Raw genomic sequence first — 20,213 nt, 5'->3', positions numbered from 1 at the left:
AAAATAAAGTTATAAAAAAAGCATAACATCAGAAGAAACACTATATTTTGACAGCGGAGCATTATAAACAAATTTTCCCATGTAGGATTTCCTATGTTCTCAAAGCACATCACCAAAAGAAAATCATACCTTGACAGAGGAACATTTTTAGGAATTTTTCCCATGTGGGGAATATTTCCTGATTAACAGGTCGAGCATGCTCTGCCAAAACTCCAGGCAATTCCTTAGCCATCTTGATCTCAGAGGGTTCCTGTACAACAAATCAAAGATAAACATTAGCATTTACGTATAAAGATATGAACTTTAAAATGGGAAGAGTCAACAGTCACACGAGTCACAGAAGCAAAGATGAAATCTATTTGTTTATTTGCAGTAAATTAACTTCTACTTTTGAATTAAGACCCACACAACCAACATCACCTGCCCCCATCCACAACTATGTTCCTGTATTATTTGTTCCCATGAAACATGTATAACTGGTCATCCTTCATGGGTATAGCTATTTGACCAAGAGGGCATTTCAGTTGTTGGATTGAGGTGTAGAATTATTTTTCTTCTTATATTTTTCATGTGGTTTAACCTTACTACGCTTGCTTGTATTTTTATGTAAACACCTATATACATGTACAGTACTGTACAAAAGTCTTAGGCACATATATATAGCTAGGGTGCCCAAGACTTTTGCACAGTATTGTCGTAATTTTATGTATTGTACTATACTGCTGCCACAAAAAAACACAAATTTCATGACATATGTGAGTGATGATAAACCTGATTCTGATATAGGTCTCTATTGTGGACTGAGAGTGGACAGGAGACAGGGAGAGGGGAATCATGGTTGGGGAAAGGGGAAGGGAGATGGGAGGGAGGGGAAACACCAGAGAGACATTCAGTATTCATCAAAAACCAATTGTGTTTAATCAAAATGACCTTGCCTGGTGTCTCAGGGCTGGGTCTGTCTGCACCTGCCCCACCCATCGCCCCGACACTCCTTCTCTGCCACGTGTCCCACGCCCCTCCTGTGGCGCTCCACCCTCACCCTACCCAACATCCTTTGCTTCCACCAGATTTATAACTTGCTCTCCGCTCTACATTGACAAATACAGTACTATGCAAAAGTCTTAGGCCCTCTAGCTATAAATACATGCCTGAGACTTTTGAACTATACTGTAATTCGATGAATTTACCAGTTATTATGGTACAATTGCTTCTGTATTTTTCTACAAGCATCTTAGTTCTCTGTAGCAGATGCCACACCACTTGAATCTGGATATTTTACCATCTCATTGTTATCACTGGATAGATTGTTATCTCTAGTCTGAGTATGAGATGACCACGACAGCTTTTTCCTTTGTCTTCTTTGGCTTGTCTTTCTTGTTCATTTTGTACTTTGTAACACTTAACAAAACAGCCATGAGCAACAAGTTTTATGCCTCATTCTTGACTTCCGAAAAATCTTTGGATCACAAAAGATCTTGTCTTGCATTATCAGGAACAGAGATCATAATCAATATTTCAGCCCCAGCCAAAGATTTCACAGCCATAACTAATATTGTACAGTTGTTAACTAAAGTATAGATTTGGTCAGTACCATACCGTGTGGTGGATTTGGCCACCGAGTCCTCAAGAAAATTACTGCTGCTTTTTAATTGTGTCCTACGGTTTAGATTTTGTTTGTAATTTATTATTACAGTTGTAGCATGCTGTTTTCTATTGACTGCACCTGCTGAGTGTGTGATGGTGGCAATGGAAGTAATTTAACGTTCATTCACACAAAGAATTTAAGCGTATCATCTTAGCTGATGCTTCATTTCAGTGGCGCCTGAGTTCTTGAACTGTTGAGTACGACACTACTTGGAGTAGATCTTAAATCAAACTCAAAGTAAGAGACTCAGTTTCTTGCAGACACTTCAAAGTTCAAAGTAAATTTATTATCAAACTACATACATGTCACCGTATACAACCCTGAGATTCATTTTCTTGTAGGCATACACATAAAATCCAAGAAACACAACAGAATTATTGAAAGACAGCACCCAACAGGATGAACAAACAACCAATATGCAAAAGACAATAAACAGTATAAATACAAAGATAAAATAATAATAAATAAACAATAAATCTCAAGAACATGAGACAAAGAGTACTTGAAAGTGAGTCCATAGGTTGTGGGAACAGTTCAGTGATGGGTTAACTGTTTCTGAACCAGAGTTTCTTGTACCTTGTTCCTGATGGCAGCAGAGAGAAGAGAACATGGCCTGGATGACAGGAGGCTGATGCTTTTGGCAGTGCTCTTTGTACATGTGTTCAATTGTGGGCAGGGAAATCATTTGACATGCTGGCGGTTTAATGTAATTAAACAATCTGAAGAGTGGGTTTACCCCAGAATCTTGTACGAGGTGCTTCCCCTGTCCTTTATCATGTGAAACAGGGAAACTTGCTACTCATTATTCCTTCAACAGTTTGTGGGATGTTGCTATGTGCAAAATGGTTGATGCATCTTTGTTTGTGCATAGACCTGCTCAGTGCCTTGGTGTTTACAGCCAGAAACACCTCAAGCTAAATCTTTTTGTGGCCTCAACCTTCATTATCTGTTTTAAACTCCTGTAGCAAATTTCATAAGAGGGAAAAAAGTAAACATAGAGTGGGAACGGATTAGGAACAGGAAGTCATAATTTAGATAAAGGGGTAGGAGATTAATTGTGTATAGATTAAAGGCTAATTAAAAGCAGATTCTAGCCTGTGAATGTAAACATCCTCACTACTACAATCATTCCCACTTGTTCACCATTCTCCTGGTCATTTGTGCATTCCTCCCTCTCACTTTTGGCAACAGCAGCTTCAGTCCCCAAGGAGCCATTTTCCTGAAAATTCCCTTCACAGACCCTTGCACCTCCCTTCGATTAGTATCCTAACTTGCCCCAAGTGCCATTCACCCATCATTTCATGCCTTCATATCCTCATTTTGAAGTTCTCATCCTTTTGTTCAGATCTCTCTGAGGCAGGGATTCCTAACATTTTTATGCCATAGACCAATACCATTAAGCAAGGGACCTATGGACTCCAGGTTGGGAACCCCTGCTCTCAGGCCCTTCATCTCCCTTACCTGGAACACAGCCTGGCATTCTGAGATCTCTGCATTCCTCACTTCTTCACACTGCAGTTTCTTCCCCACCTTTAAATATGGTCTTTAAATCAACCTTTTCCGCCAAGCTTTTGGTCTCAGTACTGTATGTTCATAGCTTGTTTTCTTTGGGACATCTTACTAAGTAATGCATGCTAAGTAAGTGCTTACCAATAGTACTTCGTTATTTAATCTAATGGTGCTTTTGCTACATAGGGTTATATAGTATGTGCTGTAGAGAAACAGGCCATTCAGCCTAACCAGCCCATGCCCGTGCACTTGTTCCATTGTAACCATCAGCAGGACACTCTCTTCCTTATCTGCATGTCCAGTTTCCTGTGAAATATATCCACATTATTGTCAGGTATGAAAGGGCTAATAATGCTTTTAGTTTGTCCAGCTATATTAAATTTATTAGACCTTCTAAAAAGAAATGAATGATGCCATGGTAGCATTGCAGTTAGCATGGGACTGTTACAGTTTGAGCAATGAAGTCCGGAGTTCAATTCCAGTGTCCCCTGTAGGGTTGTCACTGTATCTTTCCCATGGAATGTGTGGATTTTTCCCAAGTCCATTGGTTTCCTCCCACAGTACCACACAGATTAATTGGTCATTGTAAATTGTCCTGTGATTAGATTACAGTTAAATTGGGGTTGTTGGGCAGTGCAGTTCAAAAGGCCAGAAGGAACTATTCCACACTGTATCTAAATAAAAAAAATTATAAAGACAAGAGATTCTGCAGATGCTGTCAATCCAGAACAATGCACATAAAATGTTGTGTGTCCAGCATTTTGTGTGTGTTAATTGTGGCAGATAGATTCTAACATAAGCAAATGCACTATGAGAGCGAGATATGTCATGAGAATCACTGTCTGTGGGACCTGTATCCAAGTGAGTCAATGTCTTCACATCTGTCACCCAGTGAGAGTCACTGTCTTGAACTGTACCACAATGAGACCAAGTGTCTGGGATGCCCAGTCCTGGTGAGATTAGTGTCTTTGGGAATGTGGTTCAGGGAGAGTGTTTCCTTTCCGAGGTCACAGAGAGATGGTGATCGTCCCTGCACAATGCAACAGACCTTTGTGAAAGTCTCCTTAGTGTCGGCGGTACTGAGGAAGGAGCAGTAGATTCCATAAAGGGAATTGCAAGTTAGTGCAGGGAATCTGATCTACAAATTGCAGCTGTGGGGCCAATAATATAGATGGAGCAGAGAGACTGGCGGTGGATGTTGGTGTGTGTTTGTGTACTTATTACACAATATGAAAAGAAAAAGATGGTTCAAAAGTTTCACTTCTTTAACTTTTGTGTGTTAAAGTTGTCTGGATAATATAAAAGCTGTACTACATTTAAAAACTGCACTTTTGATTTCAGAATCTAAATTAAAGATTACCTTTATTTGTCATATGTCCATCAAAACATAGTGAAATGCGTTGTTTGTGTCACTGCCCAACACAGTCTGAAGATGTTCCGCTGAGGGCAGTCTACAAGTGTTGCCATGCTTCCTGTGGTAACCTCTACTGACTTTCCTCCATCGCATTTAGCTGCCTTTTGTCTCTACTCTCTGTTTTCTGTCTTGAAGGCAGCTAGCAATCCATTCTGCCACATTCTTTGACGTTATTCATTGGTCTATTATGAGATATCCTATAAGTCATTTCAAAAAATCTAGATGAATTGCAGCAACTGAATTGGCATTGTCTGTTACTCTCTCCCAAAATTTAATGGGCCTGGTCAAACAAAATTTCCTCTTTTGAAATCCATATTTACTATTATATTTTTCATTTCTAGATATTGTAGAAATTCTCCTCTTTAGTAGGGGATCTATGGTTTTCCTACCACCATTGTTAAGATGATTGGTTTATAGCTGCCTGGAAATGCTTTTTCTTCATTCTTAAGTATAGGTATTACATTCACCATTTTCCAGCCTTCTGGCAATATACAGTGTCTATGAAAAGTATTTACGCACCCCTCCCCCAGAAGTTTTCATGTTTTATTGTTTTACAACTTGAATCACAGTGGATTTAATTTGGCTTTTTTGACACTGATCAACAGAAAAAGACTCCGTGTCAAAGTGAAAACAAATCTCTACAAAGTGATCTAAATTAATTACAAATATAAAACACAAAATGATTGATTGCATAAGTATTCACCCCCTTCAAGTCATTAGTTAGAAGATGCATCTTTAGCAGCAATTATGGCCTTGGGTCTGTGTGGATAGGTCTCTATCAGCTTTGCACATCTAGACACTGCAATTTTTTCCCATTCTTCTTTACAAAACTGCTCAAGTTCTGTCAGATTGCACGGGGATCGTGAGTGAACAGCCCTTTTCAAGTCCAGCCACAAACTCTCAATTGGATTGAGGTCTGGACTCTGACTTGGCCACTGCAGGACATTAACTTTGTTGTTTTTAAGCCATTCCTGTGTAGCTTTGGCTTTATGTTTGGGGTCCTTGTCTTGCTGGGAAACAAATCTTCTCCCAAGTCGCAGTTCTCTTACGGACTGCATCAGGTTTTCTTCCAGGATTTCCCTGTATCTTATTACATTCATTCTACCCTCTACCTTCACAAGCCTTCCAGGGCCTGCTGCAGTGAAGCATCCCCATAGCATGATGCAGTCACCACCATGCTTCACGGCAGGGATGGTGCGTTTTTGATGATGTGTGGTGTTTGGCTTACATCAAACAAAGCATTTAGTCTGATGGCCAAAAGACTCAATTTTGATTCCAGCTGACTTCAGTCTCCCACATGCCTTCTGGCAAACTCTAGCTGAGATTTCATGTGAGTTATTTTAACAGTGGCATTCTCTTTGTCACTCTCCCATAAAGCTGTGACTGGTGAAGTATCTGGTCAGCAGTTGTTGTCTGCACAGTCTCTCCCATCTCAGCCACTGAAGCTTGTAACTCCTCCAGACTTGTCATAGGTCTTTTGGTGGCCTCCCTCACTAGTCACCTTCTTGCATGACCCACTTAGTTTTTGAGGATATCCTACTCTAGGCAGATTTACAGCTGTGCCATATTCATTCCATTTCTTGATGACTGACGTAACTGTACTCCAAGGGATATTCAGTGACTTGGAAATTTTCTTGTATCGATCTCCTGACTTGTGCTTTTCAAAAACTTTTCTCAAAGTTGCTTGGAGTGTTGTTTTGTCTTCATAGTGTAGTTTTTGCCAGGATACTGACTCAGCAGCAGTTGGACCTTCCAGATACAGGTGTATTTTTACTACAATTAACTGAAACACCTTGACTGCACACAGGTCTGCAAAAACAGATCTCTAACTAATTATGTGACTTCTGAAACCAATTGGCTGCACCAGTGATGATTTGGTGTGTCATATTAAAGGATAGGGGTGAAAATACTTTTTACAGGCACTGTACTGTACCTGATTCTAATAAATCTTAAATATATGTATGTAGTAAAGCTTCTACCTCACTTTCTCATTGATTCTTTTAAAATGTGTGGATGAAACCCATCAGGACCAGGCATTTAATCATTTTTTTTTGGTTTTGTTACACTAAATTTTAATTAAAATATCCTTGTTTTCCTATTTATCAGATAGATGGTACGTGGAATTATCTTGTCTGTTCCTTATAGGCCCCATTCCCATCTGAACTATCACCTTCCTTTTCCCAATGATACAACTGTGAACTGTTTTACTAATTTCCTTGATAACTTAATGTCATAATTCTTTCTAATTAAACCAGAATCATAAAAATGTGCTTTATAATCAATTGTGTCTTTTTTGGTCAATAAAAGAGCTAACCAGCCCAAACACTCCTTTAGTGCCAAGGGTGTAGCCCTGCAGCCTATAACTCTCCATCTACATATCCAAGTACTGTCGAAATGGAATGAGATTGGTCAATGACTGCTCAAGAATAAGGAGTTGTACTAGGGTTGTTATTGTCACCGGCATGTGATGTGAAATTTGTTAACTCAAAATGTTACTGTAATGAAGCTTTTGCTGGGAACAGATGGGTTTTAAATACAGAGCTCAAAACCCAGTATTGGAAACCAGTAAAAGAAATCCTGAGGATTCTGGCAGATAACTGCACAATAAATTTAAATATTAAAACAAAAATCTTTGTGTATTTTATTTGAGATACGTGAGTTGGTTTTCATATGAACGAGTGGCCATTATAGCCCAATATAACCATAATTGTTAGATTTTATTACTTTTCTTTCTTAGTTACACATCTTTTTGCTTTTCCATTCTCTTACTTGAGTTGTTTCCAATCATTAACAAAGTGAATGATTGGTAATCTGCTCACTGTTTCCCAACAATGCTTCTAAAAGAATTTTTGGATGTTCTGCAGATGGAGACGTGAATGCATTGATTAAATAAATTCAAAGTTCAAAGTAAATTTATTATCAAAGTACGTGCAGTATATGTCACCACATGCTACCCTGAGATTAATTTTCTTGCAGGCATTCACAGGAAAACAAAGAAATGCAATAGAATCAGTGAAAAATTATACACACAGACTGACAAACAATCAATGTGCAAAAGAAGACAGACTGTGCAAATAAATAAAATTAATAATACTGACAACTTGAGCTGTAGAGTCCCTGAAAGTGAGTCTATAGGATGTGGAATCATTTCAGAGTTGAGATGAGTGAAGTTATCTATGCCAGTTCAGGAGCCTGAAGTTGGTAGGGCAATACATGTTTCTGAACCTGGTGTGTGTGGGACCTAAGGTGGCAGCAAGAAAAGAGCGTGGCCTTGATGGTGATCCTCTTCACAGCAGTAGAGGAGGTCATGGACAAACATGTCAGAATGGGAATGAGGGTGGGGATGGTTTGAATTGAAATGAGAATCTGCCTTTTGTAGTGGAAAGAGCAAAGGTGTTCAACAAGGTGGTCCCCCAATTTGCATTGGGTCTCACCTCCTGCTATGATGAGGACAAACTCAGGGTGAGGAGCAACACATATTCTAACCTGATGGCATGAACATTGATTTCTCTAAGTTCAATTAATTTCTCTCCCCTCAGTCCTCCTCTCTTTTTCCATTCCTCATTCTGGTTCCCCTCTTCCTCCTCCTCTCTCCTCCACTGTCCTCTCCTACTAGATTCAATGTTCTTCCACCTAGCATCTCCCAGCTTCCCACTTCATTCCCCCCCCAACACCCATCTGACCCCTCACCTGGTTTCACCAATTACCTGCCAGCTTATACTCTACCCTTCTCCCCCACACCTTCTTATTCTGGTTTCTTCCCCTTTCTTTCCAGTTCTGAAGAAGAGTCTTGGCCTGAAACATTGACAGTTTATTTCCCTCCATAGATACTGCCTGACCTGCTGAGTTCCTCCAGCATTTTGTGTGTGTTGCTCTAGATATCCAGCATCTGCAGCATCTCTTGTATTTATGGTTGTAAAAAAAAAGATATGAGCTATTGGATGAACACATATTCTCTCACTTTGTGCCAATTCTACTGAAAGGTTGTTGATTTGAAGTACAAAGCCTGTTTCACTCTCTCCACTGAAGCTACTCACCCTGTAGAGAACATCCAGCAATTCTGTGTTCTGTTGCTGTCACTGAGGTGAGATCGTTTTGAGGCTAATACTGTTTTGCAGATTAAGAGATTTTACTTAAAGGCAGATTCATTCCTAAATAAAAATTTAGAATCTGTATAAATTTATCAGTTTCCTTTACTTCTGCTTCATTAAATAGGATATTAAAATATATACCAATAATTCAAGGCACTTTAAATATTATTAATCATCTTATTTCGAGGCTATTCAGGAACAGTTCAGCAGCAAATTGAAGAACTATACAAACCTGTGCTCAGCGGCCACTTTATTAGGTACACCAATCCACCTGCTCATTAATGCAAATATCTAATCAGCCAATCATGTGCCAGTAACTCAATGCATAAAAGCATGCAGACATGGTGAAAAGGTTCAGTTGTTGTTCAGACCAAACATCAGAATGTGGAAGAAATGTGATCTAAGTGTCTTTGACCGTGGAATGATTGTTGGTGCCAGATGGTGTGGTTTGACTATCTCAGAAACTGCTCATCTTCTGGGATTTTCCAGTACAACAGAGTCTTTAGAGTTTACAGCTCTGTGGGTGAAAACACCTTGTTAATAGAGGTCAGAGGAGAATGGCCAGACTGGTTCAAACTGGCAGGAAGGCAACAGTAACTCAAATAACCATGTGTTACAACAATCGTGTGCAGAAGAGCATCTCTGAACACACAACACATCAAACCTTGAAGTGGACGGGCTACAGCAGCAGAAGACCACGAACATACACTCAGTGGCCACTTTATTAGGTATAGGAGGTACCGAATAAAGTGACCATTGAGTGTATCTTTGTGCTTTAGGCAGGTCAGATATAATGCCGGTTGTACACACTACAAAGGACAAAGGCCACGCCACCTGTCACTGGGCAGGAACTTACAACCTTCATCACAGATGTTGCTTCATAATGGTGTGTAAAGATGTTGGAGCAGTCGCAGAGTTTCGTTCGCTCTTGTACAATTTTGTCACACAATTGTTTACGTTAGAAGTGGAAGTAATTTAGAATGCACATTTTAAGCACTTGTGCGAGAAAAGTGGCAATCATAAATTTCTACCCTGTAGTTTTAAATTACCATTTTAAGTTACTAGAAACTGGAATTATAGCATTGCTCAGGTTTAATACAATTTAAATGAGATCTTTAATGCTTTATTTCTTTTAAATTCTCTGAATTAAAAAAGCAGCACATTGCATAAATGACATACATTTACCTATTTGGATCCCTGCCCAGACTGAAATCCTTTACATTCCCTTTTATTCCCTGATCTCCTGAGGTGCTGACTATCTTTTATGTTCCACAGGAGCCAACTGACAGAAGTGTGCTGGCTAGAGTGAATTCACATTATCTGGTCTGTTAGCCCGGGTCTCCAGATTATTCACAAGTAGTGTAATCACAACACCATAATGTCCTTTGTACAAAATCAGCTATCAAACTGCCTTGGAATAGGAGAGGGCCATTCAGTCCTTTGAATCTGTTCCACCATTCAATTTAAACATGATTGATCTGTATCCCAACATCATCCATCCGTCTTGGTCCTGTATCACTTAATACCATTGCCTAATGAAAAGCTATCAATCTCAGTTTAAAATTTTTAAATTGTCTTCCAGGCACAACACGGAGAGTGACCCAGACTTCTACCGTTCTATAAAAGAAGACGTAATTCCAAATATCCATATGAACAGGAGTGGATAATGTGAGAGGGCATAATTTACACGAAAGTATAAAGGGGATATCAGGGGTAGCGTTTTTTTTACACAGAGTGTGGAGTGCCCTGTCAGAAGTGGTGGTAGAGGTAGATACATTTGGGGTAATTTAAGAAACATTTGGATTAGGATATGGATGAAAGAAAATGAAGGACTATATGTGAGGAAAAGATTAGATTAATTTTAGAGTAAGTGAAAAGTTTGGCACAACATTGTGGCCGTGGAGCCATAACTGTGCTGTATTGTTCTATATTGTATGTTCTATGTTTTAAACAGCGAAGTTCTAAATACAATGTTATATTGTCAAGCTCAGGACAGCCCTGTCACAGGAGGTTGTTCATTTACAGTTACCTTAGCAATCAATTTCTCTATCTGAAACGAATCTGGTCCATCCTCATAATTACTGGGGGCTATAAGAGTGGGTCAGATGATGAGTGGTATGACACACTCCTCATGGCTTTTCACCATTGACAAGTATGTGTAATGAGATGCTCTCTGTTAGCCAGGTTGAATGGAGCTTCAACAACACTCATGAACTCGACACCATCCAGGAAAAAGCAGACCGCTGGATTGACTGATGCACCAAATGACAGCAACTCTCAAATGCACAATTTCAACTACCAAGAAGGCCTAGGCAGGAAACTGTCATCGCACCCGCTTTTCCTTCTAAGTTACATCAAATCCCAAACTGGAAATACACTGTCATAACGCACACAAAATGCTGGAGAAACTCAACAGAACAGGCAGCAGCTACGGAGAGGAATAAACAGTAATGTTTCGAGCCAAGGTCCTTCATCAGCACAGTTTGTGTCTTGGCCCAAAACATCGACTGCTTATTCTTCCCCATGGATGTTGTCTGTCCTGCTGTGTTCCTCAAGTATTTTTTGTGTGTTGTTACTCTGGATTTCCAGTATCAGCAGAACTTCTTGCGTCTTTTGTTCTTTATTACCACCAAGTTTAAATCCTGGTATTCCCTGTTAACATTAACAGAATACCTAACATGAAGGACTGCAGCAATTCAACAAGGTGGTTCTTCATCGCATCCTCAAGAACAGTTCGGGACAGGTCTTGCCAAGTTAAATGAACAATAGTCAATTCCTAACTTAAATACTTCAAATCAGCTATTAGTCATCTACACTTCAGGGGAACCTAAATGCAATCTGTATAGCTTGTCCTCAATTTAATCCAACTCCAGATGTTGATCTTAAATGGTTACAGTTGGCTAACTGTTGAATGACTCCGCTCTCTACTGTTGAGTGGCTTTTAAGTGTTGAGTTTTAAGTATTACTTCATACTGCCAAACTTTGGAACTAGTTACAGTTTGAATCAGTTCATTTGTGGTGAAATCAAATTCCAATGCAAACACTCAGAGGCCCCTTTCCCTAAGTTGGTGGTTGAGATCCCACTATCTCAGAAGCAGTGGTGGTGGGGGTGGGGGGGGGGTACTTTTCCTGATGTCATAACTCAGGTTGAATGCCACATGGCCATTCACCCCATGTGGAGCATTTTCGGGGCTGGATAATGTGCCACATTTCTTCACAATTGACTGATCTTCTTAACGAAAAAATGCAGTGAATTTAGCATTGGTTCTGCGATTTAATATGTTACTTAATCACCTCACCTCCCCTATCCATCTACTGCCTTTTTATTCTATTTCTACACAAGTGCTGTTCAGTATCCAAAATGTAAAATGTATATTTTAAAAATTGAGGAAAGTTCAATTATCATTGTTTTTATCTCTTAGAGCAGAAGTACATATTGCACAATCCCCTCACAAAAGGACTCACTATGTTAGCATATTACTATACAAATGCCTCATTTTTTGTTTTTCACTGTTAATGGAAAATGTTTTGTAAAATATTTGTTGCGTCTATTGAACCCATCTGAGACAATTTCCTCTTATATCTAATGACCCATCACACTTATGTGAAATGCAATTCGATGTGGCTTCAGCATGCATTAAGTGGAATTGAGAGCAGCATACATACTCTGTGTCCACATGGTATTATCTGCTCACTCTACCTTGAGAGGCTGCGTCGCTCATTATCCAGACTTCAGCCTGAGTTCCACAGAAAGACTTAGGCCTGTTTAAAACTGAAGAGCCTTTTTTCTTTTATAAAATAATAGGGACACATATGTTATGCCGGAACACACGAGCAGAAAACAACTGCTTTAAATGCCTGGCATAGGATCCCAGAAGCTCTTCCATCTTGCACTCTTCTGTTCAGCTACATTTTCTTTTCTTAAATACCACATGGGGTCCACTTTCTTCTTTTCTTTGGATTAATTACCCTCCTTCAAGCTGAGACCAATTACTCCCAATAATTAAAGTATACACATGTAGATTTACAAGAAGGTAAACAAAAAATAGCTCCATGTCTGAATACAGTATTTATAATTTTTTTTTCTGCTATTCTCCTCCCCTTCTCTTGTGAGGTTAAGGTTCCATGGTCACTTGCTGCCCTCTGGAATTTGTCCCAAGTGGCTGTTCTCCATGGCTGATGTTGGTGAGTGTCAGTAGGACGTCACAGTCAAGCTGCATTCTTTTCTCTGTCTACCTTCACGCATCTATACTTGTCAGCAGAGGTCACTGACAAGTGGAGTGACTTGGCCACATTTTCTCCCTCCCTAACCCAGAGATGCTAAATACAATTGTGGTCCTGACCAAGATCAGCTAGAATGAGCTGGTAATCATATCTGGGACCTCCTGGTATGTGTGGCTCAGTCGTTACCAAGGAATATTTTTTATATATAATACCCAAGTGCATTTCAAACAGCACAAACTGTCATCTAAATTCGCCATATTAACAGGTTTATGAGGTGCAATTAATTAGGCACTATCATAGTGAAAAATCTTGATCATTTCCTACACAGCTCTCTAATAAACCTGTCATTGTGATATAAGACAAAAATTAAATAAAAAAACATGTCAGTTCATTTTCGGTGGCATACATTACAAAATACTGTTTCAGCTTTCTGGTCACACATTCCAATTAGTTTGCACTGTAAACTTCTATCAGTTTAGGAATGAATAAATAGCTTCCCCTCATTATCTTCCTTGAACTACAAACGATGTTTTGTTCCCGTATTTAGGGGCAGCATATTACTCTACACTGCTGCAACCCTAACACATTTCAATGTCCCTGAAAACTTAACTCCTTTAGTTGTATATCTTAATACACCTCAAGAACGGATTTCACTTCCTAATAGCTTATATGAAGTAAAATACAAAATGCTTGAGGAACTCAGCAGGTCAGGTAGTACCTGTGAAGGGAAAGGGGCAGTCAACATTTTGGGCTGAATCCCTTCTTCTCTGCTGGAAATGAAGGGGGCAGAAGCCAGAATAAAATGGGACAGGGGAAGGAGTACAAAATGGTAGATGACAGGTGACACCGTGTGAGGAAGAAGATGAATGGGTAAGTAGAAGATGAATGGGTTAGGGAGGGGGATGAAGTGAGAAGCTAGGAGGAATAGGTGGGAGAGGTAAAGGGCTGAACATTAAGAAGGAAAACCAGAGAGAAGCGATGGGCAGGTGAGGAGAAAGTCATCTCCCTCTTTCTTCCATGGTACAATGTCCTCTCCTATCAGATTCCTTCTTCTGCAGCCCCTGATCTCTTCCACCCTTCCTTTCAAGTCCTGATGAAGGGCCTCGGCTCAAGATGTTGACTGTTTATTCCCTTCCATAGATGCTACTTGACTTGCTGAGTTCCTCCAGCATTTTGTGTGTGTTGTCCAAGATTTCCAGTATCTGCAGAATCCCTAGTGTTTATGGTGGTTATGTTAACTGGTTAGTAATCCAGAGGCCTGTGCAGGAGCTGTGGTGTTATGAAGTGAAAATCCCTTTCAACAGATGGTAGATTTAAATTCAGTTGCTCAAAGCAGGAAAGAAAGCCAGGATAAAATAGTGGAGAGGGGGAGGGAGTGCAGTGAGAGCTGGCTGGTGATAGGCAAATCCAAATGAGAGGGGGAAGATAGGCAGGAGTCTGTTGTTCCATATTTCCAGCATCTAGTGATGTCATATCTTCTCCGTGGATTGTCACCTTGTCGTGGTGGAGAAGCTTGTGTGGTCCTGCGATCCCGAGAGTGATGCCGTCTGGAGCTATGCTCCTGGTAGGGTCACCCATGGTAGTAAGGTCAAGGGTGAGGTCCCTGACAAAGAACAATGCAACCAAGACCCCAACGGTGGAACAGGCGGACGAAGTTACTTTGAACTCAACGGCTGTGAAGGTGGATGAACGCTGCAACAAATCCATCAGCTCCAATCGTCGTGGTTTCCATGCCATTGGAATCAGTTGGTTGATTTGTGAAGTATTGTGTGTTTCTTGGAGTGCAACATCAAGTACACGTTAAACAAATACACGCACAGGCGTCTTCACTCTGTGGGCCACTTCTTCAGAACGAAGACCATCATCCTCGACCTCGAGGGATAGCTATGACGACGACGAAGTACCTTGGGACATTTTTACTGCATAAAAACTTGATAGTTTTGAAGTTAAATAAGGTTTTCTATTTCCACCATCTTAGTACATTCATTTTCAAATGTTCCAAACCAGAGTTATAAGTGTTCACCTCTTCCATACTCTTAATTTAGCTTTGTAACTGCTTTGAAACATCTTGAGATTAAATGCTACTTAATACAAGCAGCACTTATGTATGTGACAATAAACAAATGTCAAGGTTTAACAAAGTAGTCCCACAAATTTCCAACTTAATTGCTGAAAAAGGGAGGCAATGCTTCCAGATCCTGGTTGGTTCAGTTGAGGACTGATTGGGGACTTCAGAAAAGGTAAGACAAGGGAACACACAACAGTCCTCATGGAGAGATCAGAAACAGAAAGAGTGAGCAATTTCAAGTTCCCAGGTGTCAATATCTCTGAGGATCTAACCTGGATCAATGCAGCTACAAAGAAGGCACAGCAGCGGTGATTATTTCATTAGGAGTTAGAGGAGATTTGGTACGTCACCTAAAAGACTTGCAAATTTTTACAGGTATCACATGAAGAGCATTCTAACTGGCTGCACCACCATCTGGAATGTGGGTGGGGAGGGCACTTCACAGGATGGAGGCAAGCTGCAGAGAGTTGTAAAATTGGTCAGCTCCATCATGGGCACTAGCCTCCATAGTATCCAGGTATCTTCAAGGACTGATGCCTCAGAAAGGCAGCATCCATGATTAAGGACCCCATTCACCCAAGACATGTCTTCTTCTCATTGCTACCATCAGAAAGGAGGTACAGAAGCCTGAAGGCACCCACTCAATGATTCAGAAACAGCTTCTTCACCTCCGCCATTCGATTTCTGAATGGACATTGAACCCTTGAACACTACCTCACTACTTTTTATTATTTCTATTTTTGCACTTCTTATTTTATTTATTATATATTTTAAAAATATATATTTACTATAATTTGCAGTTTTCTCTATTATTACTATTGCATTGTACTGTTGCCATGAAGTTAACAAATTTCACAACATGCTGGTGATATTAAACCTCATTCTGAGAATATACACAAAAACTGTGCAAAGGCAGTATTACATAGAAGAGCTGGTTTATAAGGCAATTCACCAAGGCAAATATCTTGTATAACCAGCAGGGGCACTGCAATTAAACACTGCCTCGAAAAGAAAGGGTTGAGGAAAAGTTACATTAAATTCCTGGAATTAAGTAAGAGATGATGGATAAAGAATCATTCTGGGCTGTGCATTTCTTCGTGCTTTGGAAAGCAGTGGAACTTGTCTCATATTACAAAGAAAAGCCAGATGAGAAGGCTGTGTGGTGACTGTGATAGAAAAATAAACGTGAATTCTCAAAACTACAAACTAGAAATACACCCCGAGTGTTTCTCCCCAACAATCTAAGCCATCAATAATGTTTTTTCTCTCTCCCCCTAACACACACACCATTTTCAATCAAAACAGCTTTCAAGTGACCTGATCACGGGCGTTTGCATCTGATACTTTAAATCAGTTGATAGGAGGTGCCTTGGAACAACCCAAGGATGAATTTTCCATCTGTTTTTTCTTAAACACTGCAGCAGAGAACTGGGTGTACAATAATGATTTGCAAGAAACTCCTCCATGGAGAATGGTAAGCAAATCTTTTAAACTGAGTTATAACAAATTAAATGTGTTTAATTGTTTAAGTGTTTACTTTAGATTTAATATTCTATACTGTATTTTTAATTTTAATACTTTCCGAGTGTTTTGAATAGGGTGGGCGTCACCGGCTGTTGAGGCCTTTCTGGGAGCACAGCTGGTCAAGTGCTCTGGGAGGTTCTACACCATATGAAACAGCGTGATCCTCGATCCAAGTGATAAGATACATTATAAATACATGGCAATCCAGATTATCATGCGGAGGTTACAGTCAGGAAGTTGCAATGATTACTGCATTGTAAAGAGCCATGTTTATATAGACTTAATGTAATTACATGTATGAAACATGAGAAAATGCAGAAAATATTGAAATATGCTGTCATCTGAAAAGGGAAAAGAAATTCTGTGCATAACTCTTCAATGGAACTGCCATAGAGTTGACAAAAACCCCAAAATATCATCTGGCCAGTGTCTAAAAGGTTACCTTGTGAGCATTTATCTTACAAACAGACCACCTTACTGGCTCATGGCAGTCTGCAGAAGCACTGTTGTTCTTACTCAACATGGATATTTATAGGGATTGTTCCATACGGTTTTACGATATGCCTCTTTACTACAGTATTCACATTGTGCGATGAAAAGCAGTGCTCTGCCAGCAAATGTTATCATCTGCAACCCCTGTCAGCTTAGCTTTCGAACATTTAGATATAGATGTGGAATAAGATCCATTTATTTTTTTTTAACTGTTCTTCTCTTAATACAGCATATTTTAGAACATTCCACCCTGCAGGGAAGGACCCCTATTGCTCCACCATATTGAAGTGAGTGCTTGATGATATTTTATGGGATAGGCTTACAAGATCAGACCTGATTACACATCTGAAGATGCAGAGGCTTTTTAAAAAAAAGTAAAAGCACAAAATACGTACAGAAAAAATTTCTGAAATAACAACAGATAATCTAAACTCTCACGGTTGTTGAAAATAAAAACAAAATCTGAGAGCTACATTGTACACCAAAATTATGAAATGTTGTCACATCATTGTGGGATTTTGGTCAGATCATGGCACCAATGGCTAATGTGCTGAAATTCTCACCATGATGGTCAGAGGACCTGATGATGGTCTACAGGTATGGCAACACTTAATAAGGAATGAGAGCGTGTGTGTGAGTGTGTGTGTGTGTGTGTGTGTGTGTGTGTGTGTGTGTGTGTGTGTGTGTGTGTTTTTTTTTAATCTGATAGTGCAGCAGTTAAGATGCTCATTCCACATTATTGTAGGTTGGTGCCTCAGGGGCTTGTCTGATAATTGAATTCACCAGGGAAACAGATGATCAATTTTATCAGCTCTCAGCTTGGCTGCTTGGTGGGGCACCCTGTGGAGACACAGAGACCTGGGGGGATAAGTTGTGGGGATGGGGGGGGGTGTTGGAATGGTGAGGGGGTTATATCTGTAAGAATACTAATACTGGATTTCTTACAATGCAACAGACATGCCTCCTTCTGGCTCATTGTGGTATATACAGTGCAAAGGTCTGTATCTCTCTTTTTTGGTGCTGTTTTTCTGTTAAATGGTTATACCTGTAGGCAGCCTTCAATCTAATGCCTATCTTTATCATGCACCACCATCTGGAAAAGTGGTCTCTTCTGCACTGAGTAGTACAAGTGCCTGGACGTCAGCTGGATCTATCCACAGCTTGGCAGGCAATGTCTCCCCCTACACTTTTCACAATAATCACCAGAAATTCTGCAGATGCTGGAAACCCAGAGTAACACACTCATAACGCTGGAGGAACTCAGCAGATCAGGCAGCATCTATGGAAAGGAATAAAGAGCTGACATTTCAGGCCGAGACCCTTCATGAGGACTGAAAATGAAGGGGAAAACTTTCTACCCCAATGCATTCTTAAAACGATTTCTTTTCTGCAGTGCCACTGAAAATTCCAAACGCATCTTTGAAGTACATGTGCATGCTTTTCCTTAGAGGTCGTACTTTATTCCCTCAGGTGACTAAAGGTACAAATGTGACTTGAAAGCATTATAGTGTGACAGAAGTCAGAATTAAGTTTAATATTGTTGGCATATGTCGTGAAATTTGCTATTTTGCAGCAGCAGTACAGTGCAATACATAACAAAGTACTATAAATTACAATTATATATATACACACATATATATATATAAAATATTGAATTAAATAAGAGAGTAGAATAGTGAGGTAGTGTTCATGGGCTGGTTAATTTGCTGTTCTGAGATCTGATGGTGGAGGATTGTTCCTAAAATACTGAGTGCATGCCCTCTGGCTCCTGTACCTCCTCTACCTCCTCTCTGATGGTACCGATGGGAAGAGAACATGTCCTGACTATTTCAAGAGTGCCAAGAAATGCAATTGTGCTTTTGCATATTGGGTATAACGAGTATTTCCACTCATACGCAAATTAAAATAAGTGAAGATAAGGGATCTTGGGAGGTCAGAAAATTTGGCTAGTAAGCTTCACAATACTATTTAATTATTTATGGTGCAACTGTAACAAAAAGCAGTTTCCCCCGGGATCAATAAGGTATGACTATGACTATTCATTACTGATATCACACATGGATAGGGGAAAAGATGCTCCAAAAGATAGATACACATCAAGAAGGGTATGCAACCCATTTCAGCTCATCCATTTTGAAACAGTCATTGTCGGCATCTGATGCAGTGATATAGGGGCCGTTCTCAACTTCGGACCAAAGTGCTCTCGTTTTGTTTTTCCTCCCCAGTCTTTGCACATATCTCATTTTTGTTTTAAACACGGGGATCAGTTACTCTACAAAAGATGCTTGACCTCACTGTTTCCCTTTTCTTTGGAAATATCCTGACACACACAAGCTATATATTGGGTAATAATTTAGCTTTACAAATGTTCCCTGACAGATAATGAGTTTTAGGTATACTGCAAGACATAATGAAATAACAGGTAAATACCAAAATGAGATGAAGGCCAACCAAATACAATATACAAGGCTGGAAGGTAAATATGCACTGCTTTTTAATTAGTCTAATCTAGAACAGACGCATTTCTCCCTCATAAACAAAAACAGAAAATCTAGCCAACACTCAGCAGGTCAGGCAGCATCTGTGGAAGGGGAGAACAGCTCTTCTTTCAGTTCTAAGAGCCAAGGGCCCAAGACCTACACTCAGTGGCCACTTTATTGGGTACACCTGCTTGTTAATGCAAATATCTAATCAGCCAATCACATGGCAGTAACTCAGTGCATTAAAGCATGTTGATAAGATCAAGAGATTCAGTTGTTGTTGATACCAAACATCAGAATGGGGGAAGAAATGTGATCTAAGTGACTTTGAATGTGGAATGATTGGTGGTGCCAGATGGGGTGGTTTGAGAATCTCAGAAACTGCAGATCTCCTGCAATTTTCATGTACAACAGTCTCTACAGTTTATTGAGAATGGTGTGAAAAACAAAATACATCCAGTGAGCGGCAGTTCTGTGGGTGACGATATATTGTTAATGAGAGAGGTCAGAGAAGAATGGTCAGACTGGTTCAAACTGACAGGAAGGTGACAGTAACTCAAATGTGTCACAACAGTGGTGTGCAGAAGAGCATCTCTGAACACACATGGTGAACCTTGAAGTGAATGGGCTGCAGCAGTAGGAGAGCATGAACATACACTCAGAGGCCACTTTATTAGTTACAGGAGGTACCAACTAAAGTGCCAATGAGCTTGCATTTTTTTGCAAAAAAAAAAGTCAAGCATCTGTGTTTTTTTTTTGGTTTATA

At 39.9% G+C, this 20,213-nt stretch overlaps 1 protein-coding gene across 7 annotated transcripts in view; it reads right to left on the bottom strand.

Annotated features, from left to right (window-relative positions):
- iqch (IQ motif containing H) overlaps positions 1-20,213 on the bottom strand; it is a 190,323-nt gene that overhangs the window by 84,405 nt on the left and 85,705 nt on the right. For all 7 annotated transcript variants that reach the window (XM_072278033.1, XM_072278034.1, XM_072278035.1 and 4 more), the window contains one exon: positions 130-250. In XM_072278033.1, the coding sequence (XP_072134134.1) occupies positions 130-250 (121 nt within the window). The remainder of the gene's footprint in view (positions 1-129; positions 251-20,213) is intronic.

This window comes from Mobula birostris, chromosome 14 (assembly GCF_030028105.1).
Source record: "Mobula birostris isolate sMobBir1 chromosome 14, sMobBir1.hap1, whole genome shotgun sequence".
NCBI classification, from domain to species: domain Eukaryota; kingdom Metazoa; phylum Chordata; class Chondrichthyes; order Myliobatiformes; family Myliobatidae; genus Mobula; species Mobula birostris.
The sequence above is the reverse complement of the archived record's forward strand: the minus strand, read 5'-3'. Positions and strand labels throughout refer to the sequence as shown.